The sequence below is a fragment of the Trachurus trachurus genome, assembly GCF_905171665.1.
Source record: "Trachurus trachurus genome assembly, chromosome: 19".
Classification (NCBI taxonomy): Eukaryota; Metazoa; Chordata; class Actinopteri; order Carangiformes; family Carangidae; genus Trachurus; species Trachurus trachurus.
This window is the reverse complement of record NC_139913.1, coordinates 24120759-24147335: the sequence shown is the minus strand read 5'-3', so window position 1 is coordinate 24147335 and position 26577 is coordinate 24120759. Positions and strand designations below refer to the sequence as shown.

General features: G+C 41.0%; 2 protein-coding genes across 2 annotated transcripts in view; both read left to right on the top strand.

The window, feature by feature from the left end:
• Window positions 1-1127: 1127 nt before the first annotated feature.
• slc35g1 (solute carrier family 35 member G1) lies at window positions 1128-8484 on the top strand. Its single transcript, XM_083993771.1, has 5 exons — window positions 1128-1579; window positions 3158-3332; window positions 4018-4152; window positions 4548-4744; window positions 5708-8484. The coding sequence occupies exons 1-5, from the start codon at window positions 1240-1242 to the stop codon at window positions 6118-6120; spliced, it is 1260 nt and encodes a 419-aa protein (XP_083849897.1). The 5' UTR covers window positions 1128-1239; the 3' UTR covers window positions 6121-8484.
• Window positions 8485-13682: 5198 nt separating this feature from the next.
• plce1 (phospholipase C, epsilon 1) overlaps window positions 13683-26577 on the top strand; it is a 92791-nt gene continuing 79896 nt past the window's right edge. The window contains exons 1-2 of the mRNA XM_083994727.1: window positions 13683-13793; window positions 25841-26200. The gene's annotated coding sequence lies outside the window, so the exon portion shown is untranslated. The remainder of the gene's footprint in view (window positions 13794-25840; window positions 26201-26577) is intronic.

Here is a 26577-nt window from a genome sequence, read left to right as displayed (position 1 = left end):
GTCAACTAGCCCTCCCTCTTTCACTGCACTCTTGCCCCTTTTCTCCCTCACTGACAAAACCATTGTCTTTACTCCACAACTAAAAGCCAACCACTGTGCAGCACCTTCTACCTGTGCTTTCACACGGTCCTCTTATTGTGACACAAAAGAAACAGAATATCTGTAGTGATTTAACAACTTCACTGACAACAACTTGCCAAATATAATGTTTACGTTTTTACAATACTGTATAAAGTACTTTCTATGATGTTGCTTTTGTATGTAGAAGGGACCACACTTAATGTTTTATTTTTCATAGACATAGAATTTAGTGTTGATATTAAAAAAATAAAAATAAAAAAAGGAAAAAAACAGGGATCACCTCCTTAAACACTGTGTAACATGCAACTTCTGCAAAACAGTACAGACTTATTTGTGTCAGTCTAATCTAGTTAGGATAGAGGATATTAGCTATTCCTATATTAGCTATTCCTTTGTCATTTTGTTCATTGTATTTTATGTACAGTAGTAATAAAATACTAAAATGCTAAATCAGAGATGTATTTGTTTCATTGTTGTTTGGATTCAGCTTTCTTTTTCTTAGCCTCAAAACCTTTTTTCTTGTGACCTGATATCGACAGTGTGTATTAGGCTACAGTTTAGTGCAATGACCACCAACTGTGCACTCTATGTTGTGGGTAACCCATAGTGATGGTAAATAAAAGGAAATGGCCTATGACTTCACATGAGTGGTGAAGGTAGGCCTAGGTAAGTGCAACAAACTGAATAAAAACAAATAATACGTAGTGATTCCCACTATTTAATAATTAATACATGATTTTTAGGGGGGGGGGGGTTACATCATATATGGCTCACAGTTGACAATAGTTTCCCTAAAACCTTATCATTTTGAATTAAGTCATTTTTTTTAATGTAGGGCCTATAGATGAAGTATGAGTTCATAATCATGTAGTTTACTGAAAACTCCATATGTGTGTAAAATGAGATCTGGTTGGTTCAAATCTCCTCTGCCTCCCTCTGCAATAGTCCTTAACGTTGGGTAATGTTTTAGTTGTCCAGCAGAGGTGGATTGGGTTCAGCTCTGCCCCCCTGTGGGTAAAGTAACCACCGCATGGGAGTTTCTATCCGATTCCTACCAAGGTTAGTCATTAACCTTGTCTTCTCAGTTACTCAGGACACCGGAGAAGGAGGACAGTACTCTGACCGAGGCATGCTGCCGCTCAGCCGCCACATCTTACCATGGGCGACTGTAACCACTGCACACACGAGCGGGCTGTATCCGTAGAGGACGACATTACTGTGGTGTTTCACAAAGTTGACAGCCATGGCAAAAATAGCGGCGGCGTCGGCGACCACGACGAGTGTGGCGGCGACGACGACGACGAGCAGACGGCGGAGAGAGTTCACTTGCAGAGAAACTGTCATGTGTTGTGTGATTACGGTGAAGATGCTGAGGAGAAGGAGGAAACAAGAGGCAGCCAGGATTCACAGGAAGGCGGCGAGGAGAAAACGATGTGTCCGCCTGCGTTTTGCGTCAGGAGCAAAGCCGCATCATCCCGAGACGGAAGCGCACGTGAAGGTAAAAAGAGTGCACGCACACGTCGCACTCACTTCGTTAAACGTCGTTTAACCGTGTATCTATCCACGCGTTTAACCCCGAAGTGATATATCCTCACTGTCACATTAATGTCGACTGCTGCTTAACTTTGTGACAGGCTGAGGATGGAGAAATAAAGTGAGGGTGGTTGACTTCCTACGTAGCCTCACGTTACACAACCGTGTAACGTCACTAGAAATAACAGTGCTGATATCACGTGTATTAATCTACAAGTCAAAGGAAAATAAATAAAACCAAAGTTAATTTTAAATGAAAGCACGACTGAAGTCACTAACAATTTCCCTAAGTTGAGACTCCTGTCTCCTTTTCTTTAACGCTGGCAAAAATGACGTGTTTTCAAGATTAACGTCACAATAAAAGTGGGTTACACAGTCCAAATATCAAATTATTGCTAATTAGCAAGAATTTGACATTTGGACTACTTTAATTTTAAACAAACTGATAATGTTGTAGTGTTTTGATCGGTATCTTACAAAGAGTCTAATGCTACCTATATTTCTGTAATAATTTATCCCTGTTAATAATCACAATATGACATATTGTGACAGTTATGTTTATGTTAGCTCGGTTGCTAAATTGGTAGCCTCCTGCAGTCTGCTATAAACCAGCTTAGCATTTGCATCATCCTTAAGGATGGATGACTGTGCACTTTTTCAGTACCAGCTGGGGAACTCCTACACCATTTTGCATATTAAACTTAATGTATAAATAAGAGTTGTTTAGAATTTTAAACATTTATCTACATGGCTGTTGATCAGAACCTATGATCAGAACATATTGTGCCTGACTATTCCAGTTATGTAAGTTTGCCCATCAACAAAAATGGTGTAAGGGTTTTTTCCACTGGTGTAATACAAGGAAGAATAGCTTTTATTTAGAAACACACCAGGAAGTGAGAAATGCAAAAGCAAATTCATCCCCCTCTAATATCAATATTGCTAAAGTTATATTTTATACCAGTAAAAATAAAAAAAGTCATGATAATGTGAAAAAAGAAAGACACCATTAGAAAAGTGTATTTCTTGCTCGAAAAGTGTATTCTCGCTCAAAGTAATAATGATCAGTAAAGTAACACTCTGTTGTTAAATGTCAGTGTGCTGAGGAAACCTTGAATACCAAAGATTATTATATGTAAATAAATCTGATAGCAGTACATTGATATGATATCTTAATGCTACAGAGGATGAAGATTCAACTCTTTGACTTGCGTGACCTCAGGTTGAAATTTAATCTCTGCGAGCACATCCGTTTATTGTTCCACATGCAGGGTTTGCAAACACTACACCACTGTCTTTTCTAGGTCCTTTTGTTTCTTTCTTTTTTTTTTCACCTAATTTTCACCCAGTGACACACTCTCCATCCTGCGGTGACTGCACCAACATAAGTGCAACAAAACAAGCTGTGTTTTTATAAATGAAGTGTAGAGCAGTGATAATCCCTCTTAGGGCCTCTGACTTCTTACTAAACCTTTGTACTTGTTTTTGCCGCCACCCTCGCTACCTGTTTTGACTCTGTCTTCCTTTTCTCTCTTTTTCACAGAAAAACCAAAGGGATGTCCAGGTCTTGGTTTGTTCTATGCTTTTTTGTCCACAGTTTTCTTCTCCATCATTGCCGTTTTGGTGAAAACCATCCAGGGATTGCACGCCATAGAAATCAGCGCCATTCGCTGCTTCTTCCAGATGCTCTTTGTTATACCATTGCTCATCTACCATAAGTAAGCATGACGGAGAAACTCAAACATTTAGATTGTATTAACTCGGTGAGATATATACCTGCCAGCAGTTTATCACTTTCACTTTGTAAGCAAACATCCCATTGTAACATGCAGTCACTCACTACTGTGACCAGTTTAACTTTGTTGATGATAAATAGACTATGCAAGGGTTTTAAACAAGTATTATATTACACATATACTGTATATTGACATTTTGCCAAGAAATGAAAACTGTGAAATTACATTTTGACCCTACACATTACAATTCTTTTAAACGAAATTCCCGAAAACTAGCACTAGTACTGCTATTCATTCATCTACCTATTCATCAATCCATTCATTCATCCTCTGCATTCTTCTTCATTTTATCATTAAATCGTCCACAACAAAATTGCCCCCCCCCCCCCCCCCCCCCCCTCCTCTTTTCAGCCCTATCCATGCATCCACCCATTCATCACTGTCATTTCCTCACAACCTAAGTGTATCCGTCTGTCTGCTCAACCATCCGGTCATTTGCCATCACTCAAATTACTTTGCTGCTCAGTTTTTCCTCATCCATCCATCCGTCCATCCTGTTTTTTTTTCTGTTTATTGCTTACTTAGTCGATCAGTCTAGTCATCCATCCATCCATCCATCCATCCACTCATCCATTCATCCATCATCCTCATATCTCTGCTCCTCCAGGACAGGTTTCCTTGGTCCTCGAGACAAACGTATATTTCTGGTACTTCGGGGTTTCATTGGTTCCAATGCCATGATCCTGCTCTTCTATGCTGTTCAGCAGATGCCATTAGCAGATGCCACCGTCATCATGTTCAGGTGAGAGCTATAGTAGTAAGGACTTGATGTGATAGTGATAGTGGATTAGTAGAGATTATACTAACACTACAATAAGATTATATCCTCGCTGAATTGTTCAGTTTTTGTTAATCTCTCTTTCATTGTTATTCTTCCCTCCTCATCTCTTTATTATGATTTGCCAGCATTTTCTTCATTCCACTTAATTATCTGTCCTGCATTCTCTTAATACATTAAGTAGAGAAAAGTGAATTCAAATACAGCTGTATACCTCATTTAATCAGCATTCTTTCACCACTTTTCTTTACATTTCCCTCTATCATTTCTTTATCTAACTGTACCCACACATCTATTAAATTTTCTCTATCACCTTTTCTTTCTAATAACCCCCCCACCACCATCCTCTGCCTCCTCAGTAATCCAGTCTTTACCTCGCTCCTGGCTTGGATCTTCCTAAAGGAGAGATGTACAATCTGGGACTGTGTCTTTACTGTTTTTACCATCACTGGAGTCATCCTTATCGCACGACCACCATTCCTCTTTGGCGATCATCTACGTGGCATTGAAGGCGACTACACTAACCACATCAGGGGGTCTATTGCCGCGTTTGCAGGTAATACAATTGATGGACTTGCATTTATAAAGCAATTGAGTAATTGAGATAGACAGACACACAGGCATTCAGGACGAAGTGTAGGTTTTACAAATTTTGCTCAGACTCCCAGTATGCCAGTGCTTCATTTTAACCACTTAACCCAGTAGGGATTACCATGGCAACCAGGGAAATCCAGTTAAGTACAGCTATGTCCCAAGGCACATCCAGGTCAACTGGGAGATACAGTCCTTCCAATTAATTGTAGTTTTACTCTCAGGGGTCTCCTTCCAGTCACAGTGCTTAGAAAAGCTCCTTTCCATGTGAAGGAGCATTGGTTTTGGTCCTTTTAGATTTATAAGAACCTTACACAATCTCAAAATTGAACTACTATGCTATGGTGTATGAATTTCAACCAGTACAATTTGAGCTTTGCTTTATGGCTAAGCACAATGCGACTTCTCAGTGGGTTGGTCTCAGTCTCATAATCCTTTCTAATAACATTTGTGAATAAACCTGCTGTCACACGTGTGCAAGTGCAACATTGTGCAAATAAAGGCCATCATTTTCTGAAGTGCTCTCCATAGCAGCCACCTGATCAATAGCAGTGTGTGCTTACCTGATTTTCCACCGGCACCAACTGAACTGAACTTTGTCCCCTCACAACCTGGTTCCTAAACACAGAGACATCCATGAAGCCATATTGTGGCACTGATGGGATGCAGAGGTTATGATACTGCTAGTTTTACTTTAGAGAAGGAAGGTTTAAATATCAGAGGGATTCAAAGCTCTCGTCAACAATACAATAAATACCTGCTTATCTGGTCACAAAAAGAAACCCATTCATTCCAATGAGTTTCAGTCAGAATGTTGTTAATTAACACAAATAATTTCAGTATGAATTCAGTGATAAATGTGTAGTAGTGATCCTGCATACATGTTCATTTTCTTGATTCACTTACTTATTTTTTGGTTTATTCACAGGAGCGATCGCTGCTGCTTTTACATTTGTTATCCTTCGGAAGATGGGGAAGAGCGTACATTACTACCTCTCTGTTTGGTACTATGCTGTCATTGGTTTCATCGAGTGCCTCATCACTGTATCCGTCCTTGGGGAATGGAAAATCCCGTTCTGTGGCCGCGACCGCTGGCTGCTGATGCTGATCGCTGTCCTGGGTATAGCTGGACAGTCCTTCCTGACCAAGGCCCTGCAGATCGAGAAGGCCGGACCCGTGGCCCTGATGAGGACTGTGGACGTGGTGCTGGCCTTCATCTTCCAGTTTCTTTTCTTTAACCGTGCACCGACCATGTGGAGCCTGGGAGGGGCGCTGTGCGTGGTGGCAAGCACTAGTGGAGTAGCAGTTAGGAAGTGGTACACCAGCACTCGCAAGAGCTGAGCTGTACACACATCATAGATTTCTTTAGTATTACTATTTATCCTTTTTCCACTATCATATGTTGTTGATTCATTCAGTGTTTTACTTGTTATCTACATGCAACCCTGAGGAGGAAGTTAAAGCTATTTAGAGAGTTGAAAGTAGAAACATATTAGAATAATCTAGTGGCAGTCAGTGATGACCTGTGGGTTTTTTTTTTTTTTTTTACTCAAATTTGAATTCTGTACATCTATACATGCTGACACCCGAGAGTCAGCTTGTACAATTTATTGTTATGCATTCATTTTTTGTGTGAATGAGCATATCTGTGAGGGAAATAGGAGAAAAACCTGTACAGTATCCTTTACTGCCCCAAGCTGTATCCTTCTCCCTGGAGCCGGTGTAGCAGCTTATTCATGAGCAAGCTCCTTTACTAAAATATGTACAGCATAAATGGGGTGAAAGCTGAATTTCGCCATAACAAAGGCGTGATGTCCTCGGGTCCCATTTGCTTTTTGCTTTAATCTGAAATAGCGAGAGAAAGAGAGAGGTTTAAAATATTGGGACCATTCGTACTGTTTCAAATAACAATAATAGTACTTTAAAAAATATACTGCAATACTTTATTTTTATTGTGGTATGTGCGAGGCACTATTTAAACACTTAATGCATCTGTGGTGCTGACAATATAACTACGGTATGATCATTTTGTCAACCATTGTAAGGAAATAATATTATACACACCAAATAAGCATTTGAATACAGTCATTTTGTTGCCAATTTTAGCAAACAAAAAGCATTTGTGTTGAAGATATTGCAAAATAGAAAGGCTGACAATAAAATCCCAAAATGGGGTTTCACAGTTTTTACTTGAATACACAATCATACTATAAGATTCTCTCAGGGATTTTTCACCTTGGCCAAATTAGAATGACACTGAAATCCTGCCCAAACGTTATTTCATAAATGTGATTAATTGTTTTGTTTTTTTTAATTATTATTAGATTTTTCTTCCATTTATTAACAGGAAATGGAATATATCATTTATTAACCAGTGCACAGTTAATGATTTCTTAACAATATCTTTAAAGTGCCTTAAGTGGGAAACCTTTAACCTCCAGCTTTACTTAATGCTGCTCACTAACCAGCAGCTTGTACAGAGCAGTTTTCAGCTGTCACTGTGCATATGGATTTAAAGTTGTGTTCTTCTGAGAAAAACAACAACTCAGTAACAACATGACAACATGCTTGTATGACAACATCAAATATGATTTTTAAAACAAGGTACATAAGATGTGACCCTTTGCTCCCCCAAAGGCTGCACTGATTTCCCCTTTATATCTGCAGTCAAGTCTTATGATGGATAGCACTTAATTTCATTTTAGAGCTAAAGCTTTAGTGCTCTCAACAGTCTAAAAATATATTCTCCTTTTAATGCGACACTTTATATTATAGTAAAGTAATTTTGTTTCCTTAATTCTCTTCAAATATACATTTTAAGGGGTCTGCAGAGATCTATAGAGGCTAAAGTCTCAATAAGGCGGGGCACATGTGATTGTACAATCATAGCAACGCTCCCCTTTCTATGCTGGAGAAAACACTATTTTAAACTGACTTGAGAACTGATTTGGTCTTCATTTCTATGTAATTTGCTGTGATTTGAAATTCATCTCAACTGTGCACAAACATTATGCAAGTAGAAGTTCAATCACACTGAGTAGGATTGCACTAATATGATAGTTTATTACCAATACTACAAGTACCAGTTGTTAATGAATGAAAAATGCAACAGCTCTTAAAATTCTAATCCCACCCAATGGCATTTAAGAGCAGAATAAAATGTCGTTAAATTGTTCATTTTGGGTCATTGTAAAACAAGCCCAGGGATATAATTAAATGTTAAAGTGATGAACAGTCAAAGTGTGAAATATAGTAACATCAGCCCACCACTTGTGATTCCAGTGTCATATTTTAGTTTGGAATTCATATTAAGAAAGAAAAGAAAAAAAAGAAGGGCACTGTGGCATTTATTAATTATTGTTCATAGTACAGTAGGATGTTACTGTCACTTCAGATGTTCAGAGGTGAGTTTTACAGTATGTTCTTGTTTGGTTGGCTTTAACATTGACTTTTAGTGCTCAAACCTTTTCTTTAGTTGACTTGAATGCTGGTAGTACTGTATACGCACATGTGTTGAATTGCCATCAAATGGTTTGACATTTGTTTCAGGACCTATAAGCCTTACAAACCTACTTAAGATGTTTTTAGGATTTTTTAAACTATGCTTTAATAGTATTTTTACAATTTCTGTAATGTATTACATCAACATATTCTATGAGATGTATATATTTCTGCATAGTGATGGGTAATTAGTTTATTATTATTTTTATTATTATTATTATTCAAGAATAAATTCTATATGAATTTATAACTCATGTTGTCATGTGGTCACTACTATACATCTCCAACATGACTGAAACGTGTGGATAAGACACAAACTGTGTAGAGGGGCTGTGTGTTCGGCTGTGGCGTCACCCCAGCTCTACTAATAACTCAATAGGTGACAATGGTGCAAACCACTGAGTCAGGCAGCTGTTGACAGGAGGGCTCAAATAATAACTGAGGGGATTGTATCATTGTGTGTGTGTGTGTGTGTGTATACAACGCAAATTTCTACTATGCCTTTGTTTATTTTGCTTTTACGTGTAAACAACAACGCACAGTTGTGGCACGTGTGTTCATGCAAAACAGCCGTGTTGCCTTGTGTCATTGTGTCACCCATATCTTGCAAAACAAAGGTTTGTACCTTTTGCGTAGAGGGCCGAGCCGACTGTATACAAAGTGTATTGTAAACCTTCCTCTGGATCCAGGCATGGTTACAGGCTCATTCTTCAGCTGAGCACTGAGCTCAGTGAAGTGTAAAAAAGCAGAACTAGAACAGAGTTGCTCTTTGTTGCACGTAAGAATAACTTGAGGGCAAAGATGTTTTCAAACTGCCACCTACAGTTTCAGTAATAGCAGCTCAGGCTGGTAGCTGGGTACCAGTTACTGTAGCTGGTTACCAGCTCTTATTGTTACCTGCTACCATTGGTGAGACCAGCTGCTGCTGAAATTCACCAGTCTTTAGGAACTACTTTTTTCCAAAAGAAGTGCTATGCCCATAATTTCTGAAATGTCAAAAATGTCTCTACACAGTGTCTAATATAGGTATTTGCAGCAAGATTAATGTTGGTTTACTTGTTACACCTATTGCCATGTTGAAAATTATTTCAAAAACATGTATTTTTCTGTAACTCATTCCACAAACATGTGAACGCATTAATAACAAGGCCAGCAATTTCTTTAAAAACACAAAACAAAAAAACAATCACCTATGCAAGTGTAGATACTCATATTGACTTGTGTATATACTGGTGACAAACTGAAATTATTTAAGTTTTTTCCATATATTATAGTTGGCATGATTCATGATGACACTTTCCCTATCATCAGTTCTATTTTCACTTAACTGTTAGTAAAATCACAGCAGCGGTCAAGTGTCTCCCTGCACATGTAATCAACCTTTTCTGACAGCAGAGGGCATGATCCACAACAAAAAGGACAGAGTCAATTCACCTGATACTCCAGTGGTAAGACACAAATTGCCTTTGCTTGGTAGTTTCTTTTGTTGTTGTTGTGCAAGAAGTTGTAGTTTCATGTTTCACTGTCACCAGCTGGATGTTATGTACTTTCTTCTATGGGGGTAACTGTTGATTTTGTAACTAAAAAATACCTGGTTAAGCATCACTGAAGGAGGTGTACCGTGAAGTGTGACCTGCTTCAATCCACAGGGAGGAATACAGCAAATGTGTGTTGATATGAACTGAAGCATTATCATCCATCCATAACAAATCCATCCATCCATCCATCCTTTAGCTATTCACATGGGTTCACACATTTTATGCTCTTTCTCGTGGGTACGCTATCACCTTGAGTGGTTTGGTCAGGTGGGAGCTTTAGATTGACGATAAAAGTATAGTTTTGACCTTTTTATGCCTTTATTGGATAGTAGGCTATAGTTGAGAGAGACAGGAAATGGGGAGGAAGAGTGGTAAAGGGCCGCCCGATGCGGGATTCGAACCGGGGCCGACTGCAGTGAGGACTGCAGGCCATTTGGTGCCCCAGATTGACAATCTGGCTGGATCGAAATAATAACCATCCAACCTGAAAAAAACATTTATCAATTATGTTACAGTAGATTTTATTGAAATTTGATCTGATACCAACCACATTGCAGCAATATAAAAACAGTGTTAAACTTCAAGAATGAAACTTAAAAAGGAGCAGTTTGCTGCTTGGAGGAAGAACTGTGTCCTGTCAGATGAGGTCAGAGGTGTGTTCAGTCTAACAAGACTTGTTCAACCTGTATCTCTAAGATCTTACATACCTAACACTATCAATACCACAGGGTTGCCAACTTTTGGTCCTGGGCTGGAGTGAGATTCTGTTGGCGGTGGGGGGGGGGGGTTGTCTATAATAATAATAATAATAGTTATGTTTATTGTAGTTTTTCTCTCTCTCTCTCACTCACACACACACACACACACATTATACCTGCAAACTGAGTAGGCTAGAGGTGTAATAGGTGACAAAATACGTATCCCTCTAGGGGGGTCTGGGGGCACCCCCCCAGGAAAAAAATTGTGATTTTAACATGTATTTGAAGCATTCTGGTGTACTCTGAGAAGAAAATAAAGGGAAAACACAACATTTGCTTCAGATAAGAGGGAAAAAAGCAGATCTGTGGTTCCTATCATTGTCTGGCTGGAGTGTATGAAACTGGTCTAGTGGGGAGCTCTGGTTTTTGGCCTGGACCAGCCTATTGAGCCTATTAATATATGAAAGGACAGAACAGACACGTCCTGTGATTTTCAGTCTTATATTACAGCCTGATGATACAAGTCAGGTCCTGAAATGTGTGTTTCTCTTCTGTAATAAACATTCTACATACCCATTCGGAGTTTGCAGGTATGGCCCACGTGCATGCATGCGCAGTTGCGCACACACGTAGTACACACAGACGTACACACACACACACACACACACACACACACACACACACACACACACCTGCTGCTGCGCTGTCTCTCTCTCCTCTGCTCTCTGGGCTGAGCTGCCTAGCTGTACTTTTGGGCTACCCAGTCTGCATCCTGATTTTATAGTTTTCAACGGACTGGCCCAACCAGCCCGACCGCAGGCGTCAGTTCGAGCCGCGTTCAGTCCGAAAACATAACTCGGTCAGGTCAGGTTGTGTCTCGGGCTTCGCTCTCTCCCTCTTTTTTTTGGCCATCGGATTCGGACCAAGTCGGGTCCAGGCTTCAGCACCGTGCCGCTGTTGGGGGAGGGGAGGGGAGGGGGGGTCGCGGATCGACAACTCCCCGTCCTACTGTGCTGTGATCACAGGCTTGAGCAGCCGTCCAATTGACACGCGGATAAGCATCACGCACACCAATCAGAGAGCCTATTGATGAGTGCCAAAGCTTGCTTTAATTTTTTTTTTTTTTTTTTGCCAAATCGCTTGATTTTGGCGTGAGAATTGTTTGAGTGGCGTGAGAGCGTGAGACAGGACCTAAAAGCGTGTGACACACGCCAGATGCGTGAGAGTTGGCAACCCTGATACCATGCTAATAGATGGAACCTTACCGTGTGTGCGCGTGTTTTAACAGAATAAATCAGCCACCAAAACATATCTTCACTTCCCAAAAAAGCTCCAATCAGGGCAGGTTTTGAAGCTGGAATCAAACACTTTCCCCTTATTATTTCTTAATTACAGTGTGACACCCTTGATAATTGGAGCTCTTTTGCCCTATTGGCTGCGTTTCAAACTTGATTTATGTTTAATTTTAAGAAGTGGTGACATGTCAGAAAAATAGGTCACGACACTAACATCGCACCAAATGTCACACTATGTGACAAAGTTGTAAGAAACATCTGAGAATGATTTTGCGAGCAAATAAAAAGCGTATGATAAGGCTGGAACAGAACAGGCCACCCGCCCTGTGTTTTATCAGTGAGCTGGGGATTCCCAAAGGTTCGCCTGCTCCTGGGTGGAGGAGGTGGAGGAATGGAAGAGTTGCACATTCCTGATGGATGGCATAAGACTTCCCATCGGTGGAGCGAGTGGGAATTGGAAAATAATCCCTCACTTTCCAAGTTGAAATAAATGCTGTTATAAACTGTGAAGTGGAAAAGGGCATCTCCCTCGAGCACGTGCTGTTCGCGCTACTTCGAGGGGGGCGGGGCGGCGGTGCGTTCACTGGCTGAACAACCGCACGATTGTAGCCTACTTTCTCTTCTAATTTCATACCGTGCTTGCATGTCGTGCACACAAAACTTCCCTTTGGCCGAGCAGATGAATTGAATAAGGCTCACTCTGCAAACTAGAAATCTGCTGTTACACCTGGCTCGCCATTCATTGGTCCAAAGCATGCAGTTAAACTTATCCCAGTGAATCAAACGAGGTAGGCGGGCATAGCAGTGTGTTGCACACAGTTACCCTGAAGTTCGGTGCTTTACTTTAATCATAATCACTTCGGTTTGGAGGAAATAATGTAAAGGGAAGCTTCATAAAGTTGACGACTGGCTGTGGTGAGAAATTGTTGCCAGACATTCCAATGTAGTGACACACACACACACACACACACACACACACACACACACACACACACACACACACACACACACACACACACACACACACACACACACACACACACACACACACGATACCACAAAGCAGCCCAGAGCCGCAGTTATTGTCCTCCTGTCCACAGCTCGGTTGGCTACTGAGAGAACCAGATGCTGCCTTTGCTGTTGTGGGATATATCAGTATTAGGCTTGACACTTGATTAGTTCCAAAACAATATTATGGCAAGTGGTATTATAGGCCTGTAGCTTTAGTGGACTGCACTATATCTTATTGCCTCCAAATTCCCTACCAATACCATGCACACACTAGTGGTGAATCAGTAACCTAAACTTAATTGTAGAAACCACATCTTTTCTCTAATACTCCCTGGCTCACTGTGCCACTTCATAGGCTATGTGGTCATTTAATGAAACCACCTCATGGAAAGATGCACAACCAGAGCACAACACAAACTAAAAATACTGTAGGTATAAAACTACACAGGAAACCTAGAAGCCAGGTGCCCAAATAGCCTAGGCTACTTCATGGTTAACAGCCTGTGAAAATGTTTTGCAAAGTTTTGACTGATGTGTTTCAATAGAATTTTTGATATAAAGTAGACTATATTTAGATAGATAAAAATGTAGCCTATCAGACACAAATAAAAACAATAAACTACTTAGCCTAAATAAACTAAGAAATACAATCAGGGCTTCGTGTGTGTTCACCACAATTGTAAAAAAGAAAAAAGTGCATCTCCTCATTGAGCAACATCGAGACTGAGAGAGAGAGAGAGATTAAAAAAAAAAAAAACTCGCCCAACCAAAGTGCTGACTGGTGGAGTGCAGTTTTCCGAGGATCACCTGAAGGTGTCAGCAGCGACAGACAGAGTGGTTTCCCACCACAGCACGAGCAGCATCAACTGTAGAGCGAGTCAGTCAACTGAAAGCTACGGGACATGTGTGTTGAACGAAGCGGTGTGTGGATTTTTTGCTGGCTGCTGACTGGAAAATGACAACATTGGTCGGTAAGTGTGTGCAACCACCACATCCTTTTGGCATCGTTTCTTTTGGGGGGGTCGCATTAGGTAAGTAGCGTCAGTTGTCTTGTAATATAAGTTTCTCAGCGGTTCCCAAACTGCTCCTAGAAAGTCAAACAAAACAAGGTGGTTTAACGTTACAGGGATGTTGTCATTCATTCGGGTTTTTGCGGGTTTGAGCAATTGACTCTGTTTCAAAGGACTTGAGTTTGTGTAACTTTTAACAGAGATATTGCCGCAAAAAATGTGGGTCTACTTATTTCTCCTGTATGTTTTCGAGTAGCCTACCTGCTAGTGTGTCTCTAGCTTGCATTGAGGTGTGTTGCTCTGCCTGGAGGTGTTTCACTGTCAAAGTTGCTGTTGTTGTTGTTTTTATGCGGCTGAAAACGTGGTTCAGTGAAGTTTTCTTCGCCAACCCTCATTAACTCCAAAGTTACTTTGACAGGTTAGGTCGTTGTTTACACAGGCAGACATCCCCTGGGGAACAGAACAGCCTACTGACCTGCAGTGGTTTTCAGTGTCAAGTGTCAGTGAACGTTGCCGATAAATCAGCTGCAAATGAAAAATGATGGGGGAAATATCCAGATTCAGACTAACACAGATTGCACATACATACATGTTGAAGCCAGTATGTAGCCTAGTCCCCTTTTGCACACTGAAATTCATCAAAATGAGAGTAACACTCCCTGTTTTCAGTGGTTGACAAATTCAGTAGTTTTACATTACCATAGAAAAATATTGACTGAATATTTGCATTGTGCAAACTTCTCAGTAATTATGCATGGAGAGCAGCTGCAGTGAAGGTGTGGTGGTGTCTTGAGAGATGGAAATATGGAGCAGATAGGGATGGGAGACTGGTTGGACTTGTTTTCCCTCAAACTGAGTCTGTGTATTAGTGCATCCTCTTTTCCAGAAACTCCAGCTGTTTGTTTCCAATCTGCTGGAGCAGCTCAGGACTTATTTTTGATGATGCTGCAGTTAGTCTGGTGTCTGGTTTTGGAGGAGCGTTAATTGCCGCCGTGATTGACCTTTGACCCTTTGAGCTAAACGTGTAGCATTTGTAGAATGATTCATTCTTTTGGCTACATGGTTATGCCACAGGTTAAACTGCAGCTGCACACTGATACCTGTACAGATTTATATGAAGAGTTTGTCAACACAAATATGGCATATGGAAGATTATTTCTACTAATCCTGCAGTGTGTTACAGCCATGCTGAGCTTGCTCTTTTCTTCTCCCCTTGCCTCTTCCTGGTGCATTGCCACACTTGTTTACACTGCAGGCATGAAAAAATTCAGACCCTTCAGCGATATTTGCCATTTTGAAACCAAAATGGGTCATTTACGTGCAGATCTGATGAGAAAGTGTGTTTTGCGGGGTGGGGTTGGGGGGGGGGGGGGGGGGTGTGATTGCTCAATCTTCTGTTACAAAAAGTGTAGAGACCAGTGTTGAGTGTAGCTTATTTCCTTAAGAAAATCTGAATGAAAACATACCCCAAGACCCCTCTGGTGGGTCTGTGTTCATCTCTACTCATGCATCCTTCTCACCTTCAAACACTTGGCATGCCCGATTGTGTGCGCCACAAACAAAACCACAATCAACTTGTAACATTTATGCATACCACTAATGGTCAAAACTGCACAGGGGACTTTGAACTTTACTCTGTTTTTAGCCCACGGTATCCCAGCAGACCTTCTGTAGAGACTTTTTTTAATATAAAGAATTACTTGCCACCAGCATTTTAATTTAGCCAAAAGCTGCATTTGAATCCTCAAATGTTTTCAGATTTTTACAATCTTGAGGCAGGAGACACCCTTGTTATCACTGAATTTGTGTGCTCACCAAAATAGAAATCTCTCTGGGAATATTAGGCTACTTATACTCAGATTCAAGTGCTTTTCCCCTCTAACTAATCCAAAGAATATCTTCTCATGCTCTTCATACCATCTTGCACACAGTAGTTAAGACAGCATGTGTGGACATGAACAGGGAAAAACACTGAACCAAGTAATTATTATACTGTATGTAATCATCCAGATAAATAAGCCAGATCTCACGCAACGAAGCGTCTGGGCTGAAACTGAGATTTCCATTGGCTTGGACTTGAACTTATTTTGACTTGGTCATGACTGAACAACATCTGGGAATTTGATTGATTAAGTGCTTTAACAAAGTTTATTGGACTCTTGATTGTTCTTAGACATAATGTTGTTGCGTGTTTGCCATATGCTTACATAATGTTTAGTCTGTTCCCAACAGTTGAATCATGTGTCCTCCCCGCTGGAAAGAAGTGGCTGATTAGGACGAGCAGACAAACACACACCGCTTATTTCAAGGTTTATTAGCAGCTGTGAAGTTGTGTAAATGAAAAAACCTTTAACTGATGGCCATATGTATGCAAAGTCTGACATATCCATGGCTCTCCATCATATAAGGCTTTACAAGGGCAACCCTTACTGAGCCTCAATTCTCCTTCTGTTCTCTTTCTCTCTCTCTTTTTCTCTCTCACACACACACACACACAGTCACAGACACACACACACAGACAGGGACTCATTTCATTCTATTCTCCAAGTTCAGCAGTCTCCCTGTTGAGTCATCCCTTATTCTCCCTTTTGTTCTCGACTACACACACACACACACACACACACACACACACACACACCCTTGCATACACACACTCATCCACCATGAAACAGTCACCCCTTCTTGAGTCAGCCCTCTCCCCCTGTTGTTGCACTGATACACACTCACACACACTTTGCAGATATACACACACGCTCACACATAGACTTTCTCTCTCTCCCTCTCTCTCCCTCTCTCTCTGTACAGTTTCCATGGCGTCTCTCTCTGCCCTACCCTCTAATCAAAGCCATATGTTCTCCCGGTCCCTTGCATGAAAAGTCTGTTGTGTTTGCAGCGCTGCTTCCAGTGGAACCAGAACCAGCCACACACTGACAGAGGGACTCTGTTCAAATGAAATAGAACCTGCACAGGATTGCAGGTTGATGTTTCATACCTTTACCCCCCTTCCTTCTTTTCTCAATCTGCTTTCAGAATCTTTTTGATACTGGTGCTATCGGGACCATCTATGTGGTGATATAAGTTTGTTACGCAAATGTGAATAGTTTTGTTTCACTTAAACCCTTCCCACCTTCCTCTTCCTATGTAGTTGCTTCAGCATTTATGATCTCTCCTTGAGGCTGGTTTGATAAAAATCTTCATGAGTCATAGATACCTCAGCCCTCAGCTTTGATCAGTCCTGACAGACTAAAGTGTCAAAGATTTTCAGTGTCTAGGTTCACATTTCATCTTCGGACGAATCAACTGTCTGTCTTAGTTAATTAGAAAAACATGTGGTCCAGGAGGCCAAAATGAGGCTGCCGTAACTCATTAATCTAATAAGCCTAGCCAGTTTGGCCTCATTAGTTGACCATGACTAATATAAACATAACCAACACTCGATGTGGGGACCCACCAGAAACTGGCATGTGACTCATTTTGGGCCCCAACCCAAACCTTGAATAATATTCCCTTTGAATAATTGGTAATACATGCCTTAAATTCCCTTAATAAGGGGGGTGTCATTCTGTTTGGATGGATAAAGTACAGATTCCATTTAGCTAAGTTTTCATCATTGAAATTTATAGGCCAGCAGACGGAAAGCAGTTTTCCATCAGTTCCTACTCATTTGAGCTGTGATTCCCTGCCCAGAGCTGTTAGGATGAGCTAGTGTGGGCTCTTCCAATTTGCTTAACCCGGAATGATGCAGAGAGTTGTCACAGTTTTTCATTCAAGGCTCTGCTTAGTTGTTCCTATTGTGAAAATAAATCTAAAGTAAATAGTTGCATTTTTACCTGATTTATCTGAAATGTGATGTTTGATTGAGAAGAATGAACTGTGGTTATGGGGGTTGGCCAAACGCTGCAGCGGCTGAGGGTGAAAAAGATTCCACCTCCCTGGTTCAGTCAGGGTTTGGTCTGATTGGTTCAGTCAGATCAAAACTCTGCTCACTTGCGTCAATGCATTGTTACGGTAGAAATCAAAATGAATGTAGGCTACGCCTCATCTTTTGTGATCAGAGAGGCTCACATGACCCACCACTTAAACTTTAAAGCACATTTTTTTAACCTTCTCAACCACACTGATCTCAAGGTATTTGCACTGCATGGTGACATTTGTTACTCTTTTCTGCTGCTTCCAGACCAGTAAGGAATGTGTTTCTATTGTAGTCATATGATGCGTCTTTTCTTCACTGCCACCCCGGGTTAAAGAGAGAGGGGGTCGAGGGGCTCCTTTGCATTATTTTACTGAAGATGTAAAGGGAGCTGTGCAGGATATTCAGTTACTGGAACTTAGAGACAATACTCGGGGCTTTTACTAAGCCAACAGCGTGCACTGTGGTTTGGATAGTCATCAAAGAAATGATGTGTTAAAATTCTCCAATACTGGTTATTGTTATTTTCATGTGAGATGTTGGCAGCTCGCTGTTGCTATAATAGTATTTTTTCATAATTTTCCAGGCAGGGCATACTTGTCAACAGTTAATATATGAATGTAAGTTCACTTTTTCCAATAGCCAGTCCAGTTGTTTTGGCTAGATTAAAACTAATGGCAATACCGAGTGTCAGATCGCTGCATCCCTAGTTACACTATGTTTTCTAATATTCTTTCTTTTGGCTTTCTGTCTCCTTATTTTGCCCCTCTTATTACTTTACTTACTTATTACTTTTTCCTACCAAAAGAGATCTGTTCAATTTTCCATGGAGTGAAATCTGTGTGTATTGTAGCCTAGGGTTTTTGCTACTTTGTTGACAAATCTAATCACTGGTATCACTGAAGCATTTGTGACTGAACATGTAATCTGCTTGAAATCTGTGCTTTTCTGTGCGACTGTTTCTTTGCAATTGTGTGACACCACTAGGGCCATCACTCTATTGTACTCACACAGCGTGCCTTTTCTTTTTCCATGACCCCGACACAACAGAAAAGGGGGATTCCTTCCCTCCCTGACCTGCTTATTATGCCGCAGGAATGCTAAAGATCCAACGCTGAAGCAGAGTGTGAAGTATTTACTGGGGTGTTTCGGAGGCTCGGGAGGATAAATGGCATTTCAGTTTTCTTTAGTTTGAGTCCAGCAGTATTGAAGTGAGATTAAGAAAACCCTCACTGGTGAACTTTTCTTTCCTGCACTGCATGTAAAGGTATAGTCCTAATCACATACCAGACCATGAGTCATCATTCAGATGACTTGTGAAATAATCCCTCATGAATGAACATTAGCAAAAGGCTTTTATGTGAGTGAAGGCCCCCTGCTGATGGCATAAACACTGATTTAGGACAGGGATTTGAAATCTGGTCCAGTCCTTTAGTTTTTAAATCCGTAATTTCAGGGAGCAGTAAAAGCAGCATAAAAACTGTGAGCCACTCTGAGCTGTGATGTTAGGGGTCAGCTTCATCATCATTATGACCACTTTGAGCTTTGCCCATTAACTTCTACTATTCAATTCTTATTTATTTTGATAATCTAAGTAATTTATAATTTCACTTTAAGGGTGTGAGATGCTCAAGATATGAACATGTACTTCTTCTTTTTTGTTTTGATTTATGGCAGTTTGGAAAAACTTTTCTTTGGTCATTGAGGGAACAACTGACACACCCACTAATACACAACTGTTATACACAGTGCTGTTGTTAGCCATCTGATTCTGATTATATCCAGTTTCTTCAGCGCTGTCAGAGGTGCTGAGATCATCTCCTTCTGCTTTCATCAACATGTGTTACACTTTATTGCAGCGCGGGAAATGTTGGATGTTGTCGGACAAAAGTACCCAACAACCCTCTTTTAAAGCAAACTGGGTAGACGACTGTCTGTGCTTGTTTCACCATGTTTTTCACATGGTGCGAGAGAGAGATCACAGTTTTACTTTTTAAAATGTGTACAGGCTCATATTCAAACATTGCCATTTTAATGGGAAACATTTCTTACATTTTTTCTCTAAATTTTACATCGTCTATTTTGCCCGAGATAACTCTAAAACACAGTGAAGAAAACAGCTGGTGGCCTGGCAACCTCATGATGGGGCAAGACAAAGCTCATTTTCCCAAAAGCTAAAACTGTTATTGTTTTATGTTGCAAATTTGTCGGCTTCAGAGGCTAGTTATTTCCCTCTGGTTCCAGTTTTTTTGTGTGCTAAGATACTGTAGGCTAATGGCAGCTAGCTAAAACTTCATATTTACCGTATACATCGAGGGAAGTAAATCAGTCAAATAATTTCAAGTAGAAACGTTACTTTGACATTGAGAAATGATGATCACTCATCTAAAAACACACAGAGAATCACAGAAACAACAGTGTCTGATTTAGGGCAGGATCCATTTGCAAATACTTGATGAAATGAAATAACTGGGTGTCACAGCATCCCTTTGTTTTGTGTTGTAACTGCCAGTGCGATGACTGTCAAGGTTAAATATTTATGTCGGTAAATTATGTACAAAGTCCAAGAACACGCTCTGATTGGCTGCTGAGCGTTCAGACTTACTGCACAAGTCCCATCCCTTCTTTCTCTCCCTCTGTTTGTCTCACAGAGAGAGAGACAGAGAGAGACAGAGAGAGAGACAGCTACTTGACTCTGTCTTCCCCGTCTCTTTGCTGCTGACACATAGATCCTGAATCACTCTGAAAAGCTGGAGCATTAAATTTGCAAAACTTTTTAAAGAGGCGTGTAACCAGATTAAATGGAAGTATCGCCAGAAAATTTGATTTGAAATCTTTTTTTTTTTGTCAGAAAGCCTGGAAGGATGAGCAGCACTGTGTTGGTCAGTATTGTGTATAATGTATTAGCAAGTGAAGTAGAAATGATTGAGCGTTTTCTTGGTCAGTGCACTTGTCACTTGGTGTGACCTGGTTTCCTGTCTGAGTGTGTGTGTGTGTGTGTGTGTCTGTCTGCGTTTGTGGCCCCAGGCTGAGATTTAGCCTAGAAGAGCTGTTTGTTTTCCTGGCCACAGGTCACAGTTCAGCTGATAACCAGACCTACTCTGAACTGTGGCAGCATGTGTGCTTGTTTATTCTTTTGGTGGTTCTTTATGTGTTTACCAGTTGTGTGTTAATAGCTGCTGAGAAGTCTTTACCGTTGCTATTTTGTTTACCATTTCTGTCAGAGATGCAGGCATGAGGATAAACACTAAGTGAGCAGCTGTTGCACAGCTATAACAAATAATCCATGTTTCCATTTTAAGTAACCATGGTGTGGTAATGCTATCCTTGCTAATTTCAGTGTTTTTAAATTAGCTTGATGGCAAGTACAGCTGTCTATCACACTTCTGGCCACATGGCTTTGACCATTTAAAGCTGCAGTGCACAACTTCTTTTCCTTGAGTAACCAAAATGTTACGCTTGTATTGTATTGTACTGCCCGTGTGACAGGTTCATGCCCTAACATACTGTATGTGGTGTCAGTTTGTGTCCTCAAATGACATCTGCCTCGACGCAACAGCTAACATCTGTACTGCCATATGTTGACTGGCGCAAGTGATGCATGTGTTTTACATGTTTACAACCATATCATCTGCTGTTATTCTGTGCTCCAGCCAGTTGTTGTTGCAACTATGGAGTGTGTGTCTATGTTCTCTGCTGCACCCAACCTCAACGGCAGGTTGCACCTATAATAGATTATACATACCAAACTTCATTTGTCATTTCAGGTGCTGCAGGTTTGTGGGAAGGTGGAGTTTAATTGTGTTAATCATTTACCCTTATATTAAATGTAAATTTGCTTTCAGCACGACTGACGGCAGAAACAGAAACAAACACTGATGAGACATGACACTGTCACATTTTAGTGGTTACAAGTTTTGCATGTGTAGTTAGCCAACTTTTCTCCGGTCAGACCTGTTAGTTGACTCTGACACATGCCAGTGAGATTGTTTCTTAAATGGATCAGGTTTGGGCTCTCTCAGCCACAGTCACATGATCACACTTCTGTAAAGGAACTTGATTTTGACTCGCTCAGCTTCTGGACCTCCCAAAATATTTTCTGAAATGTAGTGAGTATCTGCAGTGTGTTGCCAGGCTAGCTGCTCCCAGGTGTTGCGATTTCACTCATAAAGTGTATTGTGCAACTGATATGTTCAAATCCATTATTTACCAAGGAGGAAGTTGTTCTTTGTTAAGTTTCTTTTGGCTGACATACTGCATCTTTCATGTTTGGAATTTTTCTTTTGGTAAAGAGCAATGGAAGGGCTGAATATGTTGAATGGGTTGGTCTTGAATGTTTCTGGTGTTTTTGTTTTGGAAAAATCTGTTGACGCTGCTGGATGCATTTGAACATCAGTGCTTTTGTAGATGATTGAACAAAATGGATATAAATCAACTGTTCCCTCATCTGCAGGTATCATGTTTGCGTTATCCAATCAGTGGCATTATAAGGCTACAGGCAGCCAATCTGCAGAGTGGAGGAAGTTTGAAGGTTAGATGTTCCTCATGAATGGAGCATTTGTCTGTTTATTTGAATGTGAATGTAGCACAGAGTCTTGATATTAGGCTGCAGACATCCAGCCTTGACACCTTATACATATATTGTTTGTGTGTGTGTGTGTGTGTGTGTGTGAGAGAGAGAGAGAAAGAGAGATTTGCATTTACCAAGAATCCGTAGGTAATGTAGCTGTGTAGCTGGTCTTCGTCTCTGGGTCGTCCCACATTCTGACTGTGGCTCACGTATTCTGGCAGTGAGTCGAGGGCTGTGGTCACCTTAATTATGAGGTTTCGGGCACTAGTTATTTGGATTTATACATCATTGGCCACTTGTACTATACCAGAACCACACAATTAGTATGCCTGCATGTTGTGGCTGAGTGTGTCTGTTACGGATGTATTTCATGCTAACAGGGGTGCATAACTAATCTCTGTCTAGCTCTGATTTCTTTGCCTACCGGTGTACTAGATTGATACGGACAGAATATTCCAAATTAAATCTGGTTATTCTGACATATTGGGTAAGAGACATCATCTCTTATTTATTGTGGACTGAGTGTGATGAAAGCCAGCTACTGAAAACGGACTGTTCAGTTTCAGGGCATCATTAGCGTCCCTCTTTTCCAACTGGCATTCTCCCATAACTGGCTTCTTTAAAACAGTCTGTGCTCTCATTAAAGATGAGTCTTGGGTTTCATGGCTCCTGGACAGCATCAAAATTAAAAAAAAAAAAAAAAAGAAGCTGCTTGTGATAATGGTAATCAAATACCTTAACAAGTGTTTGTGTTGGAGCAGGAGGGAAGCTGAGGGGGGCCAACTTTGTTTTTATTTTAATTTTTGAATAATGTATGTATTCACAAGGATTGCAAACTTGAACCATGCTGTTACATTTACCACTAATAACACTGCCTCTGGAATCCATAATGTCTCTTATTTTAATCAAAGGTTAGTTTTCCAAGTATTTTGGAGGCGCTTTAAGGCTGTAGTGATAGAGCACAGTGAAGACGCGACAGGAAACAAGGGGAGAGAAGGAGTTGGGGGATGATTTCCATCTAAGGTCCCCAGGTCAGATGTGAATCAAGGACACTTCAGTCCATGGTTAGCGCCTTAAAGGGATAGTCCACCCAAAATTCAAATTTCACTCATTATCTACTCACCCTCATGTGGACTAAAAGGGCGTTCACACCGGACGCGATAGACGCGAATGGAGCGGCAACTCTACAATGAAAATCAATGTAAATGGCGCGATGACACGCGATTCAGGCGGAGGCGGCGCGAATGGAGCGTCTGACGCGATGAGACGCGGCGCGAATGAAGCGGCGCGTCTGGAGCGGCGCGAATAAAGTTGAAAATATTGAACTTTTCAGGCGGCATCGCGCCGTGACATCCAATCAGCGACGAGTTCAAGCCGACGACGTCACTTCTTTGTACGGTTGTTTACACTCAGAACAACAAAGGAGAAGGAGAAGCTAATTGTATATGAGTTGTGTGTGGGGCGGGCACCGCTGCCGTCTTCTACAGAGTGAAAAAAAAAAAAAAAAAAAACCCACACACACACACAGTGAACCCAGACACGACGGCGGGTGGTTTTCCAGTGTTTCTGAGACTTGTACAGCAAGTACAGTGCAGCAACGGTGGTGATATCAGCCACGATCGACGCGGAAAGAGAGCAGGGAGAGTACCGGTTTTCAAATTAACGGGCGGAGCGTCTAGCGCGAATGACGCGATGGACGCGAATGATCCAAAATGACCAAGCGGCGCGAATAAAGCGTCTGGCGCGATTGTATTCGCGTCTATCGCGTCCGGTGTGAACGCCGCTTAAGGGCTGGGAGAAGTTTCAGAGTCCTCCATGGCTTCTCTGAGTTCCAGCGGGGCTCCGTGCAGCACTGCATGTCCATATGACGGTTGAGAACGGGGCTCAATTTTCTTCGTCCAAAAAGACACACCAAAAAACATCCAGATACGTCCATAGTGTTCGTCTGTAATGTCCCTCTTGTATTGAAGCCCCGACATGAGAAATTGTTCCGAAAAAAATTAAATAAGTCTATATTTTAAGCTTGTTTGTAGCGGAAGCTCCCAGTGTTGCTCTGCCGGAATCTCGCACGATTTGCGGAGCCGTGAACTGGATGCAAATCACGCGAGATTTTTACGGACCAGGAAGAGCAGTGCTGGGAGCTTCCGCTGCAAACAAGCTTAAAATATAGACTTATTTAATTTTTTTCAGAACAATTTCTCAAGTTGGGGCTTCAATACAAGAGGGACATTACAGACGAGCAGTATGGAGGTATTTGGATGTTTTTTGGTGTGTCTTTTTGGACGAAGAAAAGTGAGCCCCGTTCGCTACCGTCATATGGACATGTAGTGCTGCGCAGACCCCCCCTGTAACTCAGAGAAGGCACGGAGGACTCTGAAACTTCTCCCAGCCCTTAGTCCACATGAGGGTGAGTACAGGTAATACTCAGAAAATTAGAATATCGTGAAAACGTTCATTCATTTAAGTAATTCAACTTAAAAGGTGAAATGAATATATTATTTAGACTCATAACAGGCATTGCAAGATATTTCAAGCTTTTATTTGTTAGAATTTTGATTATTATGGCTTACAGCTTATGAAAACCCCAAAATCAGAATCTCAAAAAATTTGAATATCGTGAAAAAGTTCAATGTTGTAGCTCAAATTGTCAGCCAATTAATCCAAAACACCTGCAAAGGGTTCCTGAGCCTTTAAAAGCTCTCTGTCTGGTTCAGTACAGTTCGCAATCATGGGGAAGTGAATGAACTTTTTCACGATATTCTAATTTTCTGAGTATTACCTGTAGATAATGAGTGAAATTTGAATTTTGGGTGAACTATCCCTTTAACCCCTAAACTACAAGGCTGCCCCAGTTTTGAGATTGCCATTACAAAATACCGGTTGCATAACACCAATTCAACACAATTTTGTTTATCGTCCAGAAAATGTAAGTCTGTGATGACGTTAGATAAATGTGGGAACAGCAGGGTTTCTATCTAGACCCATAAAAGACTGTATTGGCTGTGAGGTGATGAAATGTGTCCATAGTAATTTTCCAAGTCGATGAAAACTCTTATGTAACTATACCAAGCACATAACATATCTTGTGCCACATTCATCATCTAAGGAAATGGCGGTAAATGCGGTTTATATACGTTTTATTCTTATTACCATGGAAAATGTTGAGGTTATGATGAGTTTAAAATGCTGTGAAATTATTGTTGTTCCTTCCCTCTGTCTTCCCTTCCCACTCAGATTGAGGATTTGTTGTTTCAGTTGTTTCACTCACAATGGCTCATACACTGTGGAGTGATTCAGTTGAATAGTTACAGATAAGAAAGCTACTGTGATGAAAGAAGAGCACAGAAAAATGCATTTGCTTTACTTAGTCTTGAACTTTCAAGCTGTCTCGGTCCGTCCTCTTTGAATGTGCCTTGGCGATATGAAAGTTCAGTGTTTAGTTTACTGTGAATAAAATCGTAAGTTAGTCATGAAAACCAGGAGAATAATGAGTGGTGTGTCTGTGTTCTGTCTGTCTGTCTCTCCCAGGGCCTGCAAGTGGATAACTAAGCCACGGATGCAAGTCAGGACCAATCAGAGCTCGTACACAGGCGGCACACACACGGCCATGTAAGCTGTGACCGTGCTATCAAGGAAATTCCTCAGTTCTCCAGGGTCACCTCCGTGGGTGCTCTATCTCTGGTGGTTTGTACAGCTGCACAAGCTTCTGTTTCCACAACACACACACACACAGACAGAGCACACTCTGTATGGACGAGCTGTCTCGGCCACTCAAGAGGTCACTGCCAGTTGTTATTTGCTCCCTGGATGTCCATGATGGCACACTGAAATTGAACAGGAAGCTTGGGAGTGTTGTCTAGCATGACGTGGATTCTTCTGACTGTATAAGTAAGTGATATGAACTGTCAGATATAAATAGTTGCTGATGAGTGACAATGGATGATGAATAACTGAAACTGCTTAAGTATGATGCAAACTAATTTGTCTTAAAAAAGAAAGGTGCTGCTCCATTGCAGATGAGCTAAAAAAATATAGTTTTCTGATTGTATGGGAAGAGCAGTGAGTACATACAGTACTCACTAGGGGTGTCACGATTTCCATTTTTTATCGAAATCGATCGAAATTACGTCATGGTCTCGAGCATTGAAGTCAAAGAGAGGATTGACAATTACAGTTTACATTACATTAAACCAACATCAGGAGAATAATGAAATGTGATGGTGAATTAATGAAAATAAAATTATGATAATGTAGTACAGATATAA